This window comes from Gopherus flavomarginatus, chromosome 5 (genome assembly GCF_025201925.1).
Source record: "Gopherus flavomarginatus isolate rGopFla2 chromosome 5, rGopFla2.mat.asm, whole genome shotgun sequence".
Classification (NCBI taxonomy): Eukaryota; Metazoa; Chordata; order Testudines; family Testudinidae; genus Gopherus; species Gopherus flavomarginatus.
The window spans coordinates 102,659,895-102,676,713 of record NC_066621.1 but is presented as its reverse complement, the minus strand read 5'-3'; the positions used below and the strand labels follow the sequence as shown (position 1 = coordinate 102,676,713).

At 41.7% G+C, this 16,819-nt stretch overlaps 1 protein-coding gene across 5 annotated transcripts in view; it reads right to left on the bottom strand.

Annotated features, from left to right (window-relative positions):
• Nucleotides 1-16,819, bottom strand: part of FMN1 (formin 1) — a 362,805-nt gene that overhangs the window by 227,934 nt on the left and 118,052 nt on the right. For 3 of the 5 annotated variants that reach the window (XM_050954781.1, XM_050954782.1, XM_050954784.1), the window contains one exon: nucleotides 11,214-11,246. The exons of the other annotated variants lie outside the window; for them this stretch is intronic. In XM_050954781.1, coding sequence (XP_050810738.1) covers nucleotides 11,214-11,246 — 33 coding nt within the window. The remainder of the gene's footprint in view (nucleotides 1-11,213; nucleotides 11,247-16,819) is intronic. 5 annotated transcript variants of the gene reach the window in all.

Here is a 16,819-nt window from a genome sequence, read left to right as displayed (position 1 = left end):
ATGATGAAAATGGGTTGAGAGAAGAAATGCTCATGTTATGAACAGCACCTTCAACAGCAGTATGTAGAATTACTTTAAAAAAGATGCCGATATAATGGTTCAATCCATAACTGCAGTGTCAATGTACTTTCTTCCTCACTCATAACAAGCAATACAAAATACGGTTGGGGTGTTTTATTACTTATCATTCTATCTGCGTAGCAATCAGTCAAAAAAGCATATGGGAAACAGGATGTATGGATTTAGTGTACTTTTCTGATGTATGCCTTTCTTTGTGCAAAAGTTGACTGTGCTGAGTCACCTATGCTAGAGAAAGTTACACAGAAAAACACATTGGCATACCGATTCAGTTTAGATATGCAGTTACCAGATATCAATGTTGTATCTTATTCCTGTGGGTTCTAAACTGGGGCTGGGACAAAGGACAAACACTATTAATCTAAAAACAATAGGGATATTATCAATTAACTGTATTTTGCTATAAATTATAGCTCTTAAGAACTAATCTTGTGACTAAAAGGTTAATTATAACAACATGGGATTGCACCCAATTTCTATATGCATTTAGAATATTAGTTATCAAAAAATAAATGTATACAATACTATTATCTTCTTGTATTGTTGGTCCCCTTTAGAAGTGAATAGAAATTGTTTGTTTGAACTCACCAACAACAAACACCCTGAAGATCCAGGACAAGGGTGGCCTCTAGGCCACACAGCTGACAATTTTATGGGTAATACTGAGACCTCTGGTTAGGGTAATTCTAAACTAGGAAATCCAAACCCCAATGTTCTAAAAATGAGTGTGTCAGCTTGGGCTGGATCATGGACTGGGGAGGGCGGAGTCTGCAGACCACTACTTTTGCAGCTACTATCCTCTGGTTCAGGATCTACATATTTTTAAAAACAAAACAAATAATAATATAGTGTCTAGTCTTTACGGTCATGAAGAAGAAAACGTTCAAAATGTAAACTGGATATCAAATCAAAGGAGTGGTGTCTACAGTGATAAGCAGGCAGCCTGAAACAAGAGTTCTAAGAGTAAAATGGCACTCTTCACCTCAGTGAAGTGTTAACTCTGAAGTCCTATGAATATTTACCTGCCAATAATCTAAATAATTTCACTGCTGATTAAAGTGCACAGGGAAGATGATCTTATGGAGATCTGCACAATCTATTGTGAATATTATCGCACTTTGGCATCACAAATGGGAAGAACTTGGGTTGTGTACGAAGCTTAGCAAAATAGCTTCACTTATTTTCCCCATCCTCCACTGCCTAAAATTCAGATGTCATTAAATGACAGAAAGGAGAAAATGCAAAGAAAAAGAAAATTCTTGGATCATCTCTGAATTGCTTTTTAGATATTTGTAAAGTTCTCAGAAGACAATAGCTGATTTAAGGACAGACTTTTTTTGCAATTTTTTACAGAATAGCTGACTGCCTGCCCTCCAGGAGAGTAGCTCAGGGAGATGGCCAGGTGCAGAGCCAGACACCCGGTTCCCCATCGAACAAGGGTTCCTTGGAAGCCCTAGCTCCAAGGGCAGTCCACTAGGCAAGCTACAAAGCAGCTGAGGAGCCATAAACTTGGAAGCCCAGGTTCTCCAAGAGCCCAGCAAGTGGGCTGCCCAGGAGCCAGGCAGGTGAACTGGCAGGATATTAGTCAGAGTTTGAAACCTGCGTGGCAGGATTCCATAGGGTTCCTCCCTGGTTTCCAGCAGTAATTTGTTGAAATTGGTGTTTTAGACTTCAAAGAATTGGCAATGTCAAACAGAACAGTTTTCTAGCTGAATATTTTGACCAGCTATATTAACAATACTATAGTCTGAAATTTTCTGGAACTTTCTGACAATCTCTGAGAATATGTAATTTTCATACAACATTTACTTCCAGCTCTTTGACAGATTCAGGATGTGCAGAATATTTCCAACAAATAAATATTGCTGTCAGATTGTTTTAAGCTTGAATTATCTAGTCCGTATAAAGATTTAAGTGAAGAAGTGTAAATTGGTTTAGATGGAAAACTAACAAGCATGTCTTCTTATGCAGAAAATGACAATTCCCACAAATAGCAGGTGTCTTGTACAGCTTTCCAGAATCCCATGGACATATTGCATTGGATCTGACAATAAATAACGAATTAGCCAAAAAGACATATGTAAATAACACTGTCCAGGGCAGGCCTAGTACAGGCTAGGATTTTTCAATTAAAAGCGAGAAATTAGGTACAACAATGAGATTCTGCTCCAAATATCCTCAAGTATGGAGTGGTTCAGGTTTTCAATTTGGGCCTTATTCTACCTCTACTGGACTGCAATTTATTTAGTGATTGATTTTTAATAAATATTTAGAAAAAAAATTGTATTTTACATAACTAGAAACACAAAACATCTTTTTCTAAATGCTGAACAGAAAAAGAAGTACCACCTCCCAGTAAGGTCTTAGTGACTGCTTAGCTACAGATATACCTTTCATCTGACTGGTACAACTGAGGTCTTGACCACCTATGACCATATCACAGCCCTTTTCATAAATGTGCAGCTGTTACCACATAGAGCCTAGCCAAATCCTCGCTTAGGTTATATTTTAACTAAAATTTCCTATGTGGTTTTAGCTGCTAAGACACTCCATGTTCAAAATCTTGTTGTCTCAGATCTCATAAAGGCATTTAGCCTCATGACATAGATCATCACACATATTTCCCTCATCCCCAAACACATGCTCCAATAGAGAGGCTATGCAGTATACCTGTGACAGCAGCAAATTCAGGCTACTTTAGTTCAAGTCAGCAGTGAATTCCAAAACTAAAGGCTCTACACAGAAAACATCCTATCAGAAATTCTCCTTCCTATATACTAATGGAGACCCCACATCTCAATTAGCACAACTACAGCAGTACTGTCCAGAGATAAAGGTGGTCTCTCAGACTGGGAGGCCTCAAGCCATAAAAGTCTTCAAAATCACTCCTTAAACTCTACCTGAAAACCAACAGGTAGAAAGAACCCTGGTGTCATGTGCTCACAGTGGAATACCCTGCAAACATCCTCATTCTGCAATAGAGTTAGCTTCAAAATAGATCTAAGGTGTAGCCCCATCCACTAAAACTTGAGCTGACAGATGCATGAATTATGGTAGCAAGATCTGCATCCAAGAATAAAGGTCACAACCTCTGAACCAGAGGAGATGGGAGAAAGCCGTTTGGGTTACTACTGCTAGTCAATCTTCCAAAGGAAAGTGGGAGCAACAAGACCCTCAAATGGTGAGCTCAGATAATCAATGCTGAACAAAATCGGAGGGGCTGCTATATCCTTGTCTATATCCTTTGTTTGTTTGCTACGCCCAACCTGCCATCCCCTCCAGACTGGGCTTTAACCAGATTCCTCTCAGTCACAACCTTGTCTCACCTTGACAGAAGGACTTTCAAATGCTCTCACTTGGCTGAAAGAAATGGAGATACAGAGTGTCATCCCCATACAAGAGGAGGGATCAACAGGCTCTTAAGGGAGGCACATTCAGGGCTTGTCTACATCAGAAAGTTGCAGCGCTGGTGAGGGAGTTACAGCGCTGCAACTTAGGAGGTGTACACATCTGCAGGGCACCACCAGCGCTGCAACTCCCTGTTTGCAGCGCTGGCCGTACTCCCGTTTTGTCTCGGGTGTAGAGGATCCAGCGCTGGTGATCCAGCGCTGGTAATCAAGTATAGACACTTACCAGCGCTTTTCTTGACCTCCGTGGAATAAGCAGGTATCCCAGCATACCTGAGGAAGCCTCTGGTAATCAAGCTGGTCTCCTTCCCCGGTTTGCTCTCGCGTTCCCCGAACCCCGAGCAAGCAGGTCTCCTTCCCTGCGGTTTGCAGGGGGTTTCCGGGAACGCGAGAGCAAACCGCGGCGAAGCTGGTCTCCTTCCCCGGTTTGCTCTCGCGTTCCCCGAACAAGCAGGTCTCCTTCCCTGCGGTTTGCTGGGTGGTTCGGCGAACGCGAGAGCAAACCGGGGAAGGAGACCAGCTTCGCCGCGGTTTGCTCTCGCGTTCCCCGAACCACCCTGCAAACCGCAGGGAAGGAGACCTGCTTGTTCGGGGAACGCAAGAGCAAACCGCGGCGAAGCTGGTCTCCTTTCCCGGTTTGCTCTCTCGTTCCCCCAACCCCCGAGCAAGCAGGTCTCCTTCCCTGCGGTTTGCTGGGTGGTTCGGGGAACGCGAGAGCAAACCGCGGCGAAGCTGGTCTCCTTTCCCGGTTTGCTCTCGCGTTCGCCGAACCACCCTGCAAACCGCAGGGAAGGAGATCTGCTTGCTCGGGGGTTCGGGGAACGCGAGAGCAAACCGGGGAAGGAGACCAGCTTCGCCGCGGTTTGCTCTCGCGTTCCCCGAACCACCCAGCAAACCGCAGGGAAGGAGACCTGCTTGCTCGGGGGTTCGGGGAACGAGAGAGCAAACCGGGAAAGGAGACCAGCTTCCCCGTGGTTTGCTCTCGCGTTCCCCGAACCTCCCTTGAAGCCGCCCAACAGCGCTGCAGTGTGGCCACATCTAACACCACTTGTAGCGCTGGTTGCTGTAAGTGTGGCCACTCTGCAGCGCTGGCCCTATACAGCTGTACTAATACAGCTGTAACAACCAGCGCTGCAAAATTTTAGATGTAGACATGGCCTCAGTCCTCTTAACGAGTTCAAATAGTTCCCACAGAATGAGTACTTTGAGGATGAAGACTGCAAAGGAAATCAAAGAAACCAAGTAATAATCAGCAAGACTCCAAAGAATCCTAGGAAGCTCCCATCCTCTTCCCCTCTACTCTCCTCTCCCAAAAAGAAAGGGAAAGAAAAACATGCCAGCTATGAAAATGTTGTTTATCTGCCTTCAGTGAGACAGAAAGCCAACTTAAACAGTTACCTTTGTTTTACTAAATTAAAATGAATTTGAGAAACTCATCAGTTTGTGCAAAAATATAAATATTGAAAGTAATGACAAATAGTACTTAAAGTATCATATCGCATTGACAACAAAAAGCTACATTCAACAAATTCTAACAGATAAATTGCCAGAACATTTTGTAGGGCTTTATATATTAACTTCAAAGTCAATAGGGCTCATGTCTGCAAACAGAGCTCCACTTTACATAATTGAGGATTAGAGCCTACCAGTCCACCAAGAGACAGGATGTTCAGAAATCCTAGGTCTTCATCACTTTGCTCATCTTGAGCTGTGATACTGTAACATTTGTGTATAATTATGAATTATTTGTACAGTATATTAAGTATACATGGCACTTCAAAGACAAATAAAAAGAGAGGCCCATTTCCCCAGGAGCTTACCAGCAAAGAGATTGTGATGCTGGCAGACCAGGTGATAGCCCATGCCAAGACCCCCAGGCCTCACTAAAGACTGGAAAATGCATAGCTGGAAAGCAACTTGGCTCTCCTGTGTGTTAGTATTGTTAAAATAGATATTAGAGTTATGAGAATGTGTTTAGTGTTCAAACTGTATGAAATTCTTGTAGGATGCTGCATGTATTAGTCTTAGGGTTGGCTACACTTGCAGCTGTACAGCGCTGGGAGTTAAAGCTGTCTTTCTACAGCTGTGTAGGGAAAGCGCTGCAATGTGGCCACATTTGCAGCATTTGCAGCGGTGTTGGGAGTGGTGCATTATGGGCAGCTATCCCAGCGTTCAAGTGGCTGCAACGTGCTTTTCAAAAGAGGGGGGTGGAGTGGAGTGTGACAGGGAGCGTGGGGGAGAGAGAGTGAGTGGATTTTTGGAGCTGACACTGTGTCAGCACCCTGCCTTGCAAATTCTGACCATTTCCCCCACCCCTCTCTCATTCACTCTTAAATGCAAATAGCCTTCAGACCAGATAAGCAGCTGCTCCTACGGACTCCGAGCCCCCCCGCCCCCGCCATGCTGTTTCTTTCCTCAAGCAAACACTAGCTGTGGACATTCCCTGCCTGCCTCTGCTCCAGCGAACAGTAGCTGTGTTTGTTTTTTAGATAGACAGCTCCTGGAGCCCCAAGTTCACAACAAAACAGAGAGGCATCATAACAAAACGAAGAGAGTTCTTTAGTTAAAAGCATTATGTGAAAATTCCGGAGCTCAGTTACAGCGTAGTAAGATTAATCACTGTTTACACTGGCACTCCAGCACTGCAGCACCAGTGCTGTTCTCTTTATTCCTCTCATCCATGTGGAGTACAACCAGCGCTATAGCCAGGGAGATACAGCGCTGTATGTGGCTTGCCAGTGTGGACGGGGACTAAGTTGCAGCGCTATAAAGCCACTACCAGCGCTGCAACTCTCCAGTGTAGCCAAGGCCTTAATTATAATCTCTGTATGCTAGGTTTAAGGTAATATTAAAGTGTTTGCTAAAACTGCAAAATGCCAGAGTAGGGGAGAAGCATTACCAAGTGTGAAATACTAGTTTACCAAAAGAAGTGTCATCTCCTCCCCAACAAGAAAGGCCTAAAGACATCAGACAAGCCACTGTGAAACATCAATGGACAAAAGACTTTGTTGATTGCTTCCCACCCCTCCTATGAACTACAGACATGCACAAACCGTCATCCCATCAGCCTGAGCTCTGGGGGAAGGGGATAAAAAGCCCTTGTAAGGATGCTGCCTTGGGTGGGACACTTCTAAGACTATCAATTCAGGACAAATTGCTTAGAGCAGGGCAGTTATAGCCCAAGGCTGGGGTTCCTTTACCATTAAAGCACACCAAACCAGTCAGACAGAGAGGGCTTTGATTTTACCCCACTTGCTAACCATATGTTATACAAGCAATTCCCTTAGACACTCCAATTTCCCAGTATCACCATCAGTGCCACTCATTATGAGGATGAATGGTTATGAAAACCAATACCCCAGTAAAAAACAAAAGGTTCTCCCAACTGGAAAGGACCAAGCCCCAGACCCAGGTCAATATATGAATCAGATTATACGGTCACAGTTTATGTCAATAACGTCACATCCCTGTCAAGAAAAAATATCACTATGCTGCTTGGAACTTGGAGAGGACATAATTTCTAAGCATAAGCAGGGGTTCCCCAAGCTGCTTAGCTTATATTAGACTGAATGGACATACAGCACTCGCATATTACAGCAGTGTCTATTACTTTTTCAAATATAAGACTGTAACTCATTTGTGTATGTATGTTTACCTGCTTTCACTTTGTAAATAACTCTCATTTCTTTTTCCTAGCTAATAAATCTTGAGTTAGTTTAGTACAGGATTGGCTACAAGTATTATCTTTGGTAAGAGATCTAAGGTACAATTGACCTTTGGGACTGGGAGTAACTTGAATATTGTTGTGATTTTTGCTGTAAGGGACCATCTATCAAAAGGCAGGCATGCATGGGTGGCAAGATAGACCGGAGAGACCAAGAGGACTGTCTGTGACTCCATATTAAGGCTATTATAGTGCGTTAGGAGTTTACACTTGTTACTTGGTTGATGAAATCTAATTACATGACATACAGTCAGTTTGGGGTTTATGTCCTGTTCCTTGACACTCTGCCCTGAGTGCACCTGGCACTCAAGGTCATGAGCCACTCCAGACAGCATGACAAGGATGACAAAGGGAGATAAGGGAAAGATGCAGATTTTTAATAAATTTTTAATTGCTCATATTTTTAGATATTCCAGTTTTTCTTCTTCTACTATATTATTTTTTAAATTAGAGGCTCAGAACCAGGCTAGATTAAAGAAGAGGAGAACAACACTTGCGATCAAACTAAAAGAAGCAAGTTCTGCAGGGGTTTCAGGGTGTTCAGACTCTTCTATCGTACTGATTTGACTATAGTTCTGGGTTTTTTTATTTTGTCAGACTATTAGTATATGCAGGATTGTTGTAGCTATGTTGATCCCAGGATCCCAGGCAGTGCATGAGTCTTCTGTTTGGGGAGGCTAACATGCGAGCACTGGAAATTCCCTAGGAGTGGGGGGGGGGGCACCAGCGCCTGGAGCATGACTCTGCCCCCGTTCTTCATCTTCCCTTGATGCCCCACCCTCTCTCTGCCTCTTCCTACCCCAGCAGTCCCCTTGCCCACTCCTCTCTCTGCCTCTTCCTGCCCCCACAGCACCCTCGCCCACTCCTCTCTGCATCTTCCCCTGAGGCCCCCTGCCCGCTCCTCTCCGCCTCTTCCCCCTGAGGCCTGCTCCCACCCGTCGCCCGCTCCTCTCCAGCTGTCATAAACAGAAGGTAAAGGGTTAAAAAGTTCACCTAGCCTAGCTAACACCTGATCAGAGGAACCAACAGGGGAACAAGATGTTTCAAAAGGAAGGAGGGAAGTTTTTCCTTTGTTCCAGAGTTTCAGTTTCAGCCAGAGTGAAAAAGATCAAGGAACCAGCCTCTTATCAGAGTACTAAGTTTTAGAAAGGAATAAATAGGTTTATGTTTATTTCTTTGTAGCCTGTCTTATGCAAATTGAGGTAGAATCAAATTGGGTATTTGAGGTTGTTTTTTTTTGCGGAACTAAATTTGTGCCCAGGGGAACATCCTCTGTGTTCTGAATCTGTTGTCTGTGAGAGTAGCTGGTATGCTAATCTCTCCCAGAGGGTTTTCTTTTACCTTTCTTTTCTTTAATTAAAAGCCTTTTTTCTTAATACCTGATTGATTTTTCCTTGTTTTTTAGATCCAAAGGGATTGGATCTGGACTCACCAGGGACTGGTGGGGGGAAAGGAGGGGGGATGGTTAATTTCTCCTTGTTTTAAGATCCAAGGGGTTTGGATCTGTGTTCACCAGGGAATTGGTGAAGTCCCTCAAGACTACCCAGGGAAAAAGGGGGCACTTGGGGATGGTGGCAGTGATACCAGATCTAAGCTAGTAATTAAGCTTAGAAGTGTCCATGCAGGTCCCCACATTTGTACCCTAAAGTTCAGAGTGGGGAAGGAACCTTGACACCAGCTCTTCCCCCTGAGGACAACCCCCACAACCCCTCCTCTCCTCCTCTTCCCCTGAGGCCTTCCCCTACCTACCACCAGGGGCAACTCCAGGCCCCAGCATGCCAAGCACATGCTTGGGGCGGCATGCCGCGGGGGGCACTCCGCCAGTCGCCGGGAGGGCGGCAGGCAGACAGCCTTCGGTGGCTTGCCTGCAGAGGGTCCGCTGGTCCTGCGGCTCCGGTGGACCTCCCACAGGTGTGCCTGTGGAGGGTCCACTGGTTCTGCGGCTTCGGTGGAGCCATGGGACCAGCAGACCCTCCGCAGGCATGCCTGCGGGAGGTCCACCGGAGCTGTGGGACCGGTAACCGGCAGAGCGCCTCCTGCGGCATGCCGCCATGCTTGGGGCGGCGAAATGTCTAGAGCCGCCCCTGCCCACCGCCCACTCCTCTCTATAGCAGAGAGGAGTGAGCAACAGGCGGGTCAGACCTCAGGAGAAGAGGCCAAACGGGGTGGGGCCTTGGAGCAAAGCACAGGCAGGGCCATGGTCTGGGCACCAGTGGCCCCTTCACTTCCATGGAGCTTCTCTTCTGGTGCTCCAAAGGCAGCGCACCTTCAAAGGGAGGTGACCCACACTTTATCTGTGGTATTTGCCCTGCCCCCCTCCCCCACATGGATAGCATTTTAGGAGGATGCTTAACCTCCCCCAATCTCTTATATGTGCTGCCTATGCCCAGAATATTAGAGAGATGAGGTGGGTGAGGTAATATCTTTTATTGGATCAACTTCTGTTGGTGAAAGAGACAAACATTCAAGCTTACACAGAGCAGGTCCCTTATTAGTATTTAAATACATAACAGATAGTGCTTTAATTTTTTTTAGTGGTTTCTGATAGTATTTTACACATATACTTTTACAAATTCCAGAAAATGAGACTACGACAACACAAAACAGGTTTCAAGCAGCTTGACTTCAATTCCTATTACAGGGCTTCAAGGATTAGAAATGCATCAACAGTATGTCAAGGGTCATTGCGCCTCAAAGCATCCCAGACGCAATGTTGCATGCATTTAAACATGACAGATTGGATGATAACCACAACATGGAGGTATTAAGTGGATCTCTGACACAAAGTTTCACTTAATATCTCCATCTCACAACTGCAATGACTTCAAAAAGGACAGCGTGTGGGTGGTTCTTTTATATAAATTATGAATAAAATTACAATGTAAGCATGGAAAGCAAATTTTAAAATAAAGATTTTTAGGTTGGTTAGTTTTAAAGAGACAAAGGGCCATATTTCTATTCTGGATTAAACAGTTTGAAGTTAGATGTTAGAGGCAAAAGGGGTTTTGTTTTTAGGAATTCCTGCAGCAAAGTTTAAAAAAAAGATTGTTAGAAGAAAGTCACTCTTAATCAACACAAATGAAGCTATAGAGCAATAGTTTTCTGCAATTATAATCAGAAACCTTCAGCAATTCTTCTAATGCCAAATTTGCAGACAGAATTTATTCTCTGCCACAGATAATTTTGCCTTTGTTTGAAATATTTTTATTTCTCGTCATTTCTATATCACTCAGTACTGTAGAACATTATAAAATATCAGAGGTGCTCATATTTGATGCATGAATCACTAGACTACCATTGTGACTTGGATTTGTACTGCAATTTCCTCAATGTACAAGAGGCTTCTCTAAAATTAATTGACAGAAGCATTGCTCAAATGATAAGTGTAGTAGAAATAATTATGTATTAATAGGTTAAGTGGTTCCTTTCATTTCCTTACAGCACAATTAAAATCTGCTTTTGCTTCCAGACACTTCTCCACTGATTCATGAATAACTCTGCTAGAATTTTATATACTGGTATCTAACTGCCTTCACACAGCTTTGAAATGGGTGAGGTACTGCCACTGTTTCCTTCTCAGAGTTAAATAAATTCTTATTCTGAATTAGGAGCAATGTGTTCCACAGGATACACAAAATGTGACAGTTCTCTGTTGTCATGCTGTTCCTGGGGGCTCCAACATTTTAGAATTGCAAGATTTGTCACTCAGACACAGAACCTTTTGAGATGGGTATTCAAATGGGAGAGATTAATCCAAGTGCTACTTATTTTAATGGGACACTTGTAACGTGCTAGATGAAACTGAATTGGTTTAGTGAACACGATAAACCTCAGGTTAGAATTTTCCCGTTTATTCTGCAGCACGACAAGGGGCCTGGTTAATTGTGAGCTCAAATCTTTGCATTATGAAAAAAAGTCATAAATTAGGTACCCACTGCCTTTAAGGAAACGAGAGAAACCAAAGACTAGACATACACAGACAACAAAATACACTCTCTACCCACCTGGTGGTCCCTCCTTGTAAAGTTTTAGGTGAGCTAGAGACAAAAGCATAAGCATTTTAGCCTCAAACAATATATTTGTATTTTCATATTCATTACATATATCAGATATAGTACTCGGTGATTCCCATGTCAAACAGCAGTACTTCCAAAGGCTTTGTTACTCATAATTGTCATTATTCACTCCTGCAAACCCATCTACACTATCATCAGGAAAAACTGTGTCATGATTGTGAACTGCTTTATCTCTGTTAACTGCTATTAAAGATTACCATCTCTGCTAAAAGTTAAATCATAAGTACATTTTCAGAACCCTTGCATTCTACACTGATACCAGAGAAACTCCGTTTTGAAGTCCCCAGACTCCATTTTGTAATTCTGGCTTCCAATTTAAATAAGGAAGAGTCACTCCACCATTAGATGGAAGCTGCAGGTCATGTAGCACTGAATATAAAATTGGTGGGAAAAGTAAATTAGCAGGGATCCACCAGATCATAACACTCTGAGGTAAACAACAATGGTGACCATGTGAATGAATGTGTAGTAGCAAAAGAAAAAAAAAAGAAGATGGAATGTGTAGTAAAAGAAAAAAACACTACAAAAAGTGTCTAGAAAGGTCTGACATGACTGTATAAAAGGCAGTATGTCAGTGGGCAGCCAAGAAAGTCAGAGCTGAGGTGCTGACAGTGCAGATGGAGCTGAGGAGAATGGACTGGAGAAGAGCAGTTGAGAGGAGACCTGAAGAAGCAAGCAAGAAAGCAGCAGCTGCAGCAGCAAGCGGCTGTAGCACCAGGAGTCCTGTGTCAGCAGACAGATTAAGCTTGTCAGTTATAATTACAGTATAGTCTTAGAATGTGTATGTGTGAACTAATAAAAATGTTTGTGTGTTGATAATGAAAGAAATGCATAAGATTTAAATCATTTAAGGACTGTGTCAGCAGCCTATGACAGACCAGTCATCTCTAAAGGGTGCAACCGCTTAGAATCATATCAGCTGTAGGTTATTGTGGTTGGGGTGCTCTTTAAATTGCTGAAGGGATTTGTGTTTTTAGATTACTACTGTATTATGAATTATTGTTTATAAAAATAAAAAGGTGCCTTGTTTTGGAAAAGAATACTGCTTGTGTCAATCAAATATTTATCAGAAGGCTGCATCTGTGTCCTCCAGGAATTTCCTTAGCTACCCTAGTGATCCATACTATAGGAGAACAGAAAGGTGAACAGGTGGGCTGTTTTAAGGAAAACCTTTTAGAGGATATTTAAATTAATCTGTTTTTGAGGGAACCCTAGGTAAGACCAGGAGGGGGCAACAGATGAGATATTCTGGGGGTACCCCAATTCTGTTTTCAGGGTAACACCACATGTGATTTGATTAACGACAGCTCACGTATGGAAACACCCACTTGTAAAACAAGCCTGCAAGCATTCCTACAAAAGTCAGAACACAAGATATAATATACACATATACATGCATGCTATGGATTATTAAAACATCTGTCTTACCCACCCACCTCTTCAAGGTTTTCACTTGGACATGACAAATGCCAAGGTCATGAAATTAACCACTTACCATGAAACTCAGTCAACTTGCTTAACAGGACAAGGAATCTAACTCATCCCAGAAATTATTATGCTCAGCATTTTTCCTCACAGATTTCTATCTTGTATAATTTGATCTGAAGCCACAGACATGGATGAAGATTTTATTTTTATAAATAAGCAAATAAATAAAAGTGATGTGTTCACTGATGAAGTGGCTATGCTCCTGTATCTTGTCTACAAACCAGGGGGAAAATTTAGTGTATAATTCGCAGGAAAAAAAATCCCCCTAAGCAGTGTATTAGGTATGTTAGTGTCTGGTAAAATGAAAGCATATGTAAGATTACAAGCGATAACAGAAGTATAAGCACAGACTTCAGTTTTCCAGACAGTACATACTACAGCAAGAATCTCTCTCTAATGTGTAACATACCCAGTAATGTGAAAGATAGCCAATTTGCTTTTTACACTACAAATACTTTATACAATGGCTTAGCACATGAAATTTATTGTCATACCGACAGGAAAATATATTTGTATAAGGAACAATGCACACAATTGCTTTGCTAAATACAATACACATCCTTCTACCTTTGGCATGTGATACATAGCAAAATTCATTGTAAAGAGTTCACATTAGTGTGAGTAAAAAGCACAAGTATTGAACAGGTATTAGTCACCGTAGAATGCACATTCCAGGATGTTGCCTTAAACAAAGTATGTGCATAATATAGTGCCACTAATACCAACCACAAACAATGGCAAAGAAAATTTAATTTTACACATAAAAGTTAACTTTGACAAGCTCTAAGTGCACTTACAAACGTTAAAAGAACCATATCAAACCAAATCAACAGCTTTCTCCACCTCTATAGCCCTCCTTACCCATTCCTGGCTAAACAGATGAGCTTCACATGCTGCCCTAAAAGACAAGTCTGCAACTTAACTGAAAACTGAGCATTCCACAAAATTGTGAAAGGAGGGATTGTGCATGCTCAAGACGATGGTGCTATTCTTTTTAGGCTCTACATTGAATTAGGTGGTTTTGTTTGAGATTTCTTTTGGGAATGGGACCAATGCATTAGACCCCAATTCAGGACAGCACTGAAGCACAGGCTATTTTCCTGAATCAGTGTACCTGAACAATGCTGAGCTCACTCAACTGCAGGATATCCCTGAAATAAAGCTAAAAGTAATTTAAAGTAATGCCACGCCTACTTCTTCCCAGTTAACTAATCTTTTATATCAATCAGTTTAAGAAATTTCCCAGACAGATCTTCAGACCACCTTCCAAACATAAGGGTTTGCTTCTCCAAACATCAAATACGAAATTAGGAGTTCTTCTCCTCTATTAACTGAAAGCTAAAGATCATAAGTAGCAAAATTCATAATGAAGAACTGTAAAATAAGGAAAGTTTCTTGGCCAGTACATTAATTACTGTAAAAAAAATCTCACTATTAAATGGAGTATAGAGGAATATGTAAAAAATAAGGCTAAAATAAAAAAACTTAACTGCTGGAGAACAAATGTACCAGAGAAAGTTTAAAAACTAATGAGCAACCTACCATTCCTCTGATGTAGCACATCCTACAGTACCGATTCTCCACTCACTCCTAATGACACTGATTCATTGCAGTTCTGAACAGGGTGCTTTCTTCATTTGCTTGCCCATATTCATTACCGGCTCCACTATTCTCAGCATTCTGAAGAACTCTCTGCATTTCCTCCTCCATTACTTTCCCATGCAATTTTCTGTTTCAGCCGCTAGGTGCCACCAGTGCATCCTCCCACATTACTGCATAACTATATGTGGGTATATAACAGATCCTCAGGCATGATCCTGCATGCTTATTCAGTCAAAACTCCCACTGTTTGAATAAGGAACGCTTTAACATTCTGCCCCACAAACTCAGGCTACAGTTACTGTTGGCGAATATTATTATCAGCAATTAAAAATATTCTAGCTTGCATTGGCATTTAAATTAAAATTATAATGAAAAGGAATTTAAATATACCTAGAATTAAGGTGAGAATGTAGGCAAATATGGCATTTTAACCAAAAAAAAAAAAAAGTCTTATATCCATTTTTTAAACATTCAGTCAATTTAAGCTCAACATTCAAGGCTCGTAAAAACTGTAATCAGTAGAAATGTTCCATTATTTTTTAAAGTTCGACTTAAAAGAGTTTTGTATTTAAAAATTTTACTATCGTGTTTGCAATGCAAATCTTGAATTGTTGTGCTGCTACATTAGGACCAGCAAGTTAAAATTAACAATAACAAAGGTGAAACTACTCTACTTTCACAAGCAAGCAGAATGAAACAGAAAAAAGGATGCATACGATTTTTGTAGCCCTTTAACTGCATCATTTAACGTATTAGAAGTTTTATAAAATTAGAAATTTTCTTAAACAGGCTGCAGTAATTCCGTGTAATTAGAATTTTTATTTATTTGCAAAACATCCCTAGTTTGAACTTTGGGGACAAAATAAAGGACGTGAATTGATTTTTGATAGTATTTTGCCAGCACAGTGAATATTTGAAACTCTCTTCGTAAAAATAGCATAGTCAAATCAGGTCTAGAGTAACAGTTCCCTGGAATAAGGAATTCCTACATTGCAGAGAAACTTGTGCTCACATACACCAAACGCAAATAAGCACCCATAAAATTATCATAGCTTAAAAGTCACCCATAAAATGCAAATGGGAATTAACATGAAATGTACTTAACCTTAAAGTGGCACGTATTTGGTTCTGCCTTCTCTTTCTTTTCCATTTCTTACCTCTGCTCACTTTATTAGTTTTTTTTAATCATTCCCTGCATTTCTCCATTTTCCCCAATTAATTTCCCTCTTCATCCTGCGTGGTCTTTCACCTACCTCCTATTCCCCTCCCTTTCCCCACATACTTGATTTCCAACTCCTCCTTTGTTACCCTTTAGTTTTCATTGCTCTTTAGTTCCCAAACTATCCAAGGCCCCACAAGTCAGCTACCCACTACTCAGTAGCAGCTTAATACAATTTCTTGCTCACCTTTGTTTCAGAGCAAAGAATGGGCAGCCTACCCTCCCTTCCACTACTACCAGATCTTTCTCAAATTAGTGGGGGGAAGGGATACCTGCAAAGTCACCCTACACCCTAAAGTTTCAAAACAGAATGGTCATCAAGGACCTCTGAAGATTCTGGAATAATGAAAGCATGGGTGGAGGAGGGAGGCAGTTTGCAAGTCACTGGGAAGATACCCCCCACCCCCAAGAAAATCTGGTGAGGGGGTAATCTGAAGAATAGGGGGTACAGATCAGGGGGGCTGAACAGGCAAATATTGAGATCTGGATATTCACAGTGGTCTAAATAAAGTCTAATTATTGGGACCACCCTCTAAACAAAATTTGATCATTGCTAAATTGTTACAGTAAGTATAATTATTAACTTTTTACTATAAATGGAGTGATCCTGGTAAACAGATAATTAATGCCCTCAATAATGGAGGCCAAACATTTCAATAAAATGAAAAGATTCCTACAAGTGTTTGGGCTTCACAAAGGAAAACAGGTGAAGTCTTGGTGTCTCTTCTGCATAAAGGAAGAACACAGCTTCCATTCCCTCTGACTGCAAAGCGGCATAAATCACTGTTCCATGGTAATCACCTGAGTAACTATCTGATGGATCTTTCTTCTCCTGTTACAGGTAAGGCTAAAGCTACAGCTCATTTACTTGATGATAGATATTAATAACATCACCTGTCACTTTTGTCCTCCCAGGAAGGCAGCAATAGAAATAATGCTGTTGGGTAGCTGCAGCCTGATTTATGTGTCAGTAAATATCCTCCCTACTCCATATTTACAAAAAATCATTATGTGACTGGATCACATGATACAGTGTGCAATTTTCCTGTTATAGTGGCAAGGTTCCAATGGTATGATACAGCAAATAAATGCCACCCAACCAACAAACAGGAGGAACAAAGTTAATAAAGAATTTCTTCTAAGCATTACAAATTCTTCCCACTCATTCCACCCAGCAAAAGATTAAATAAAAGGAAGATACTTATTTATCCATGTAAATTATTTT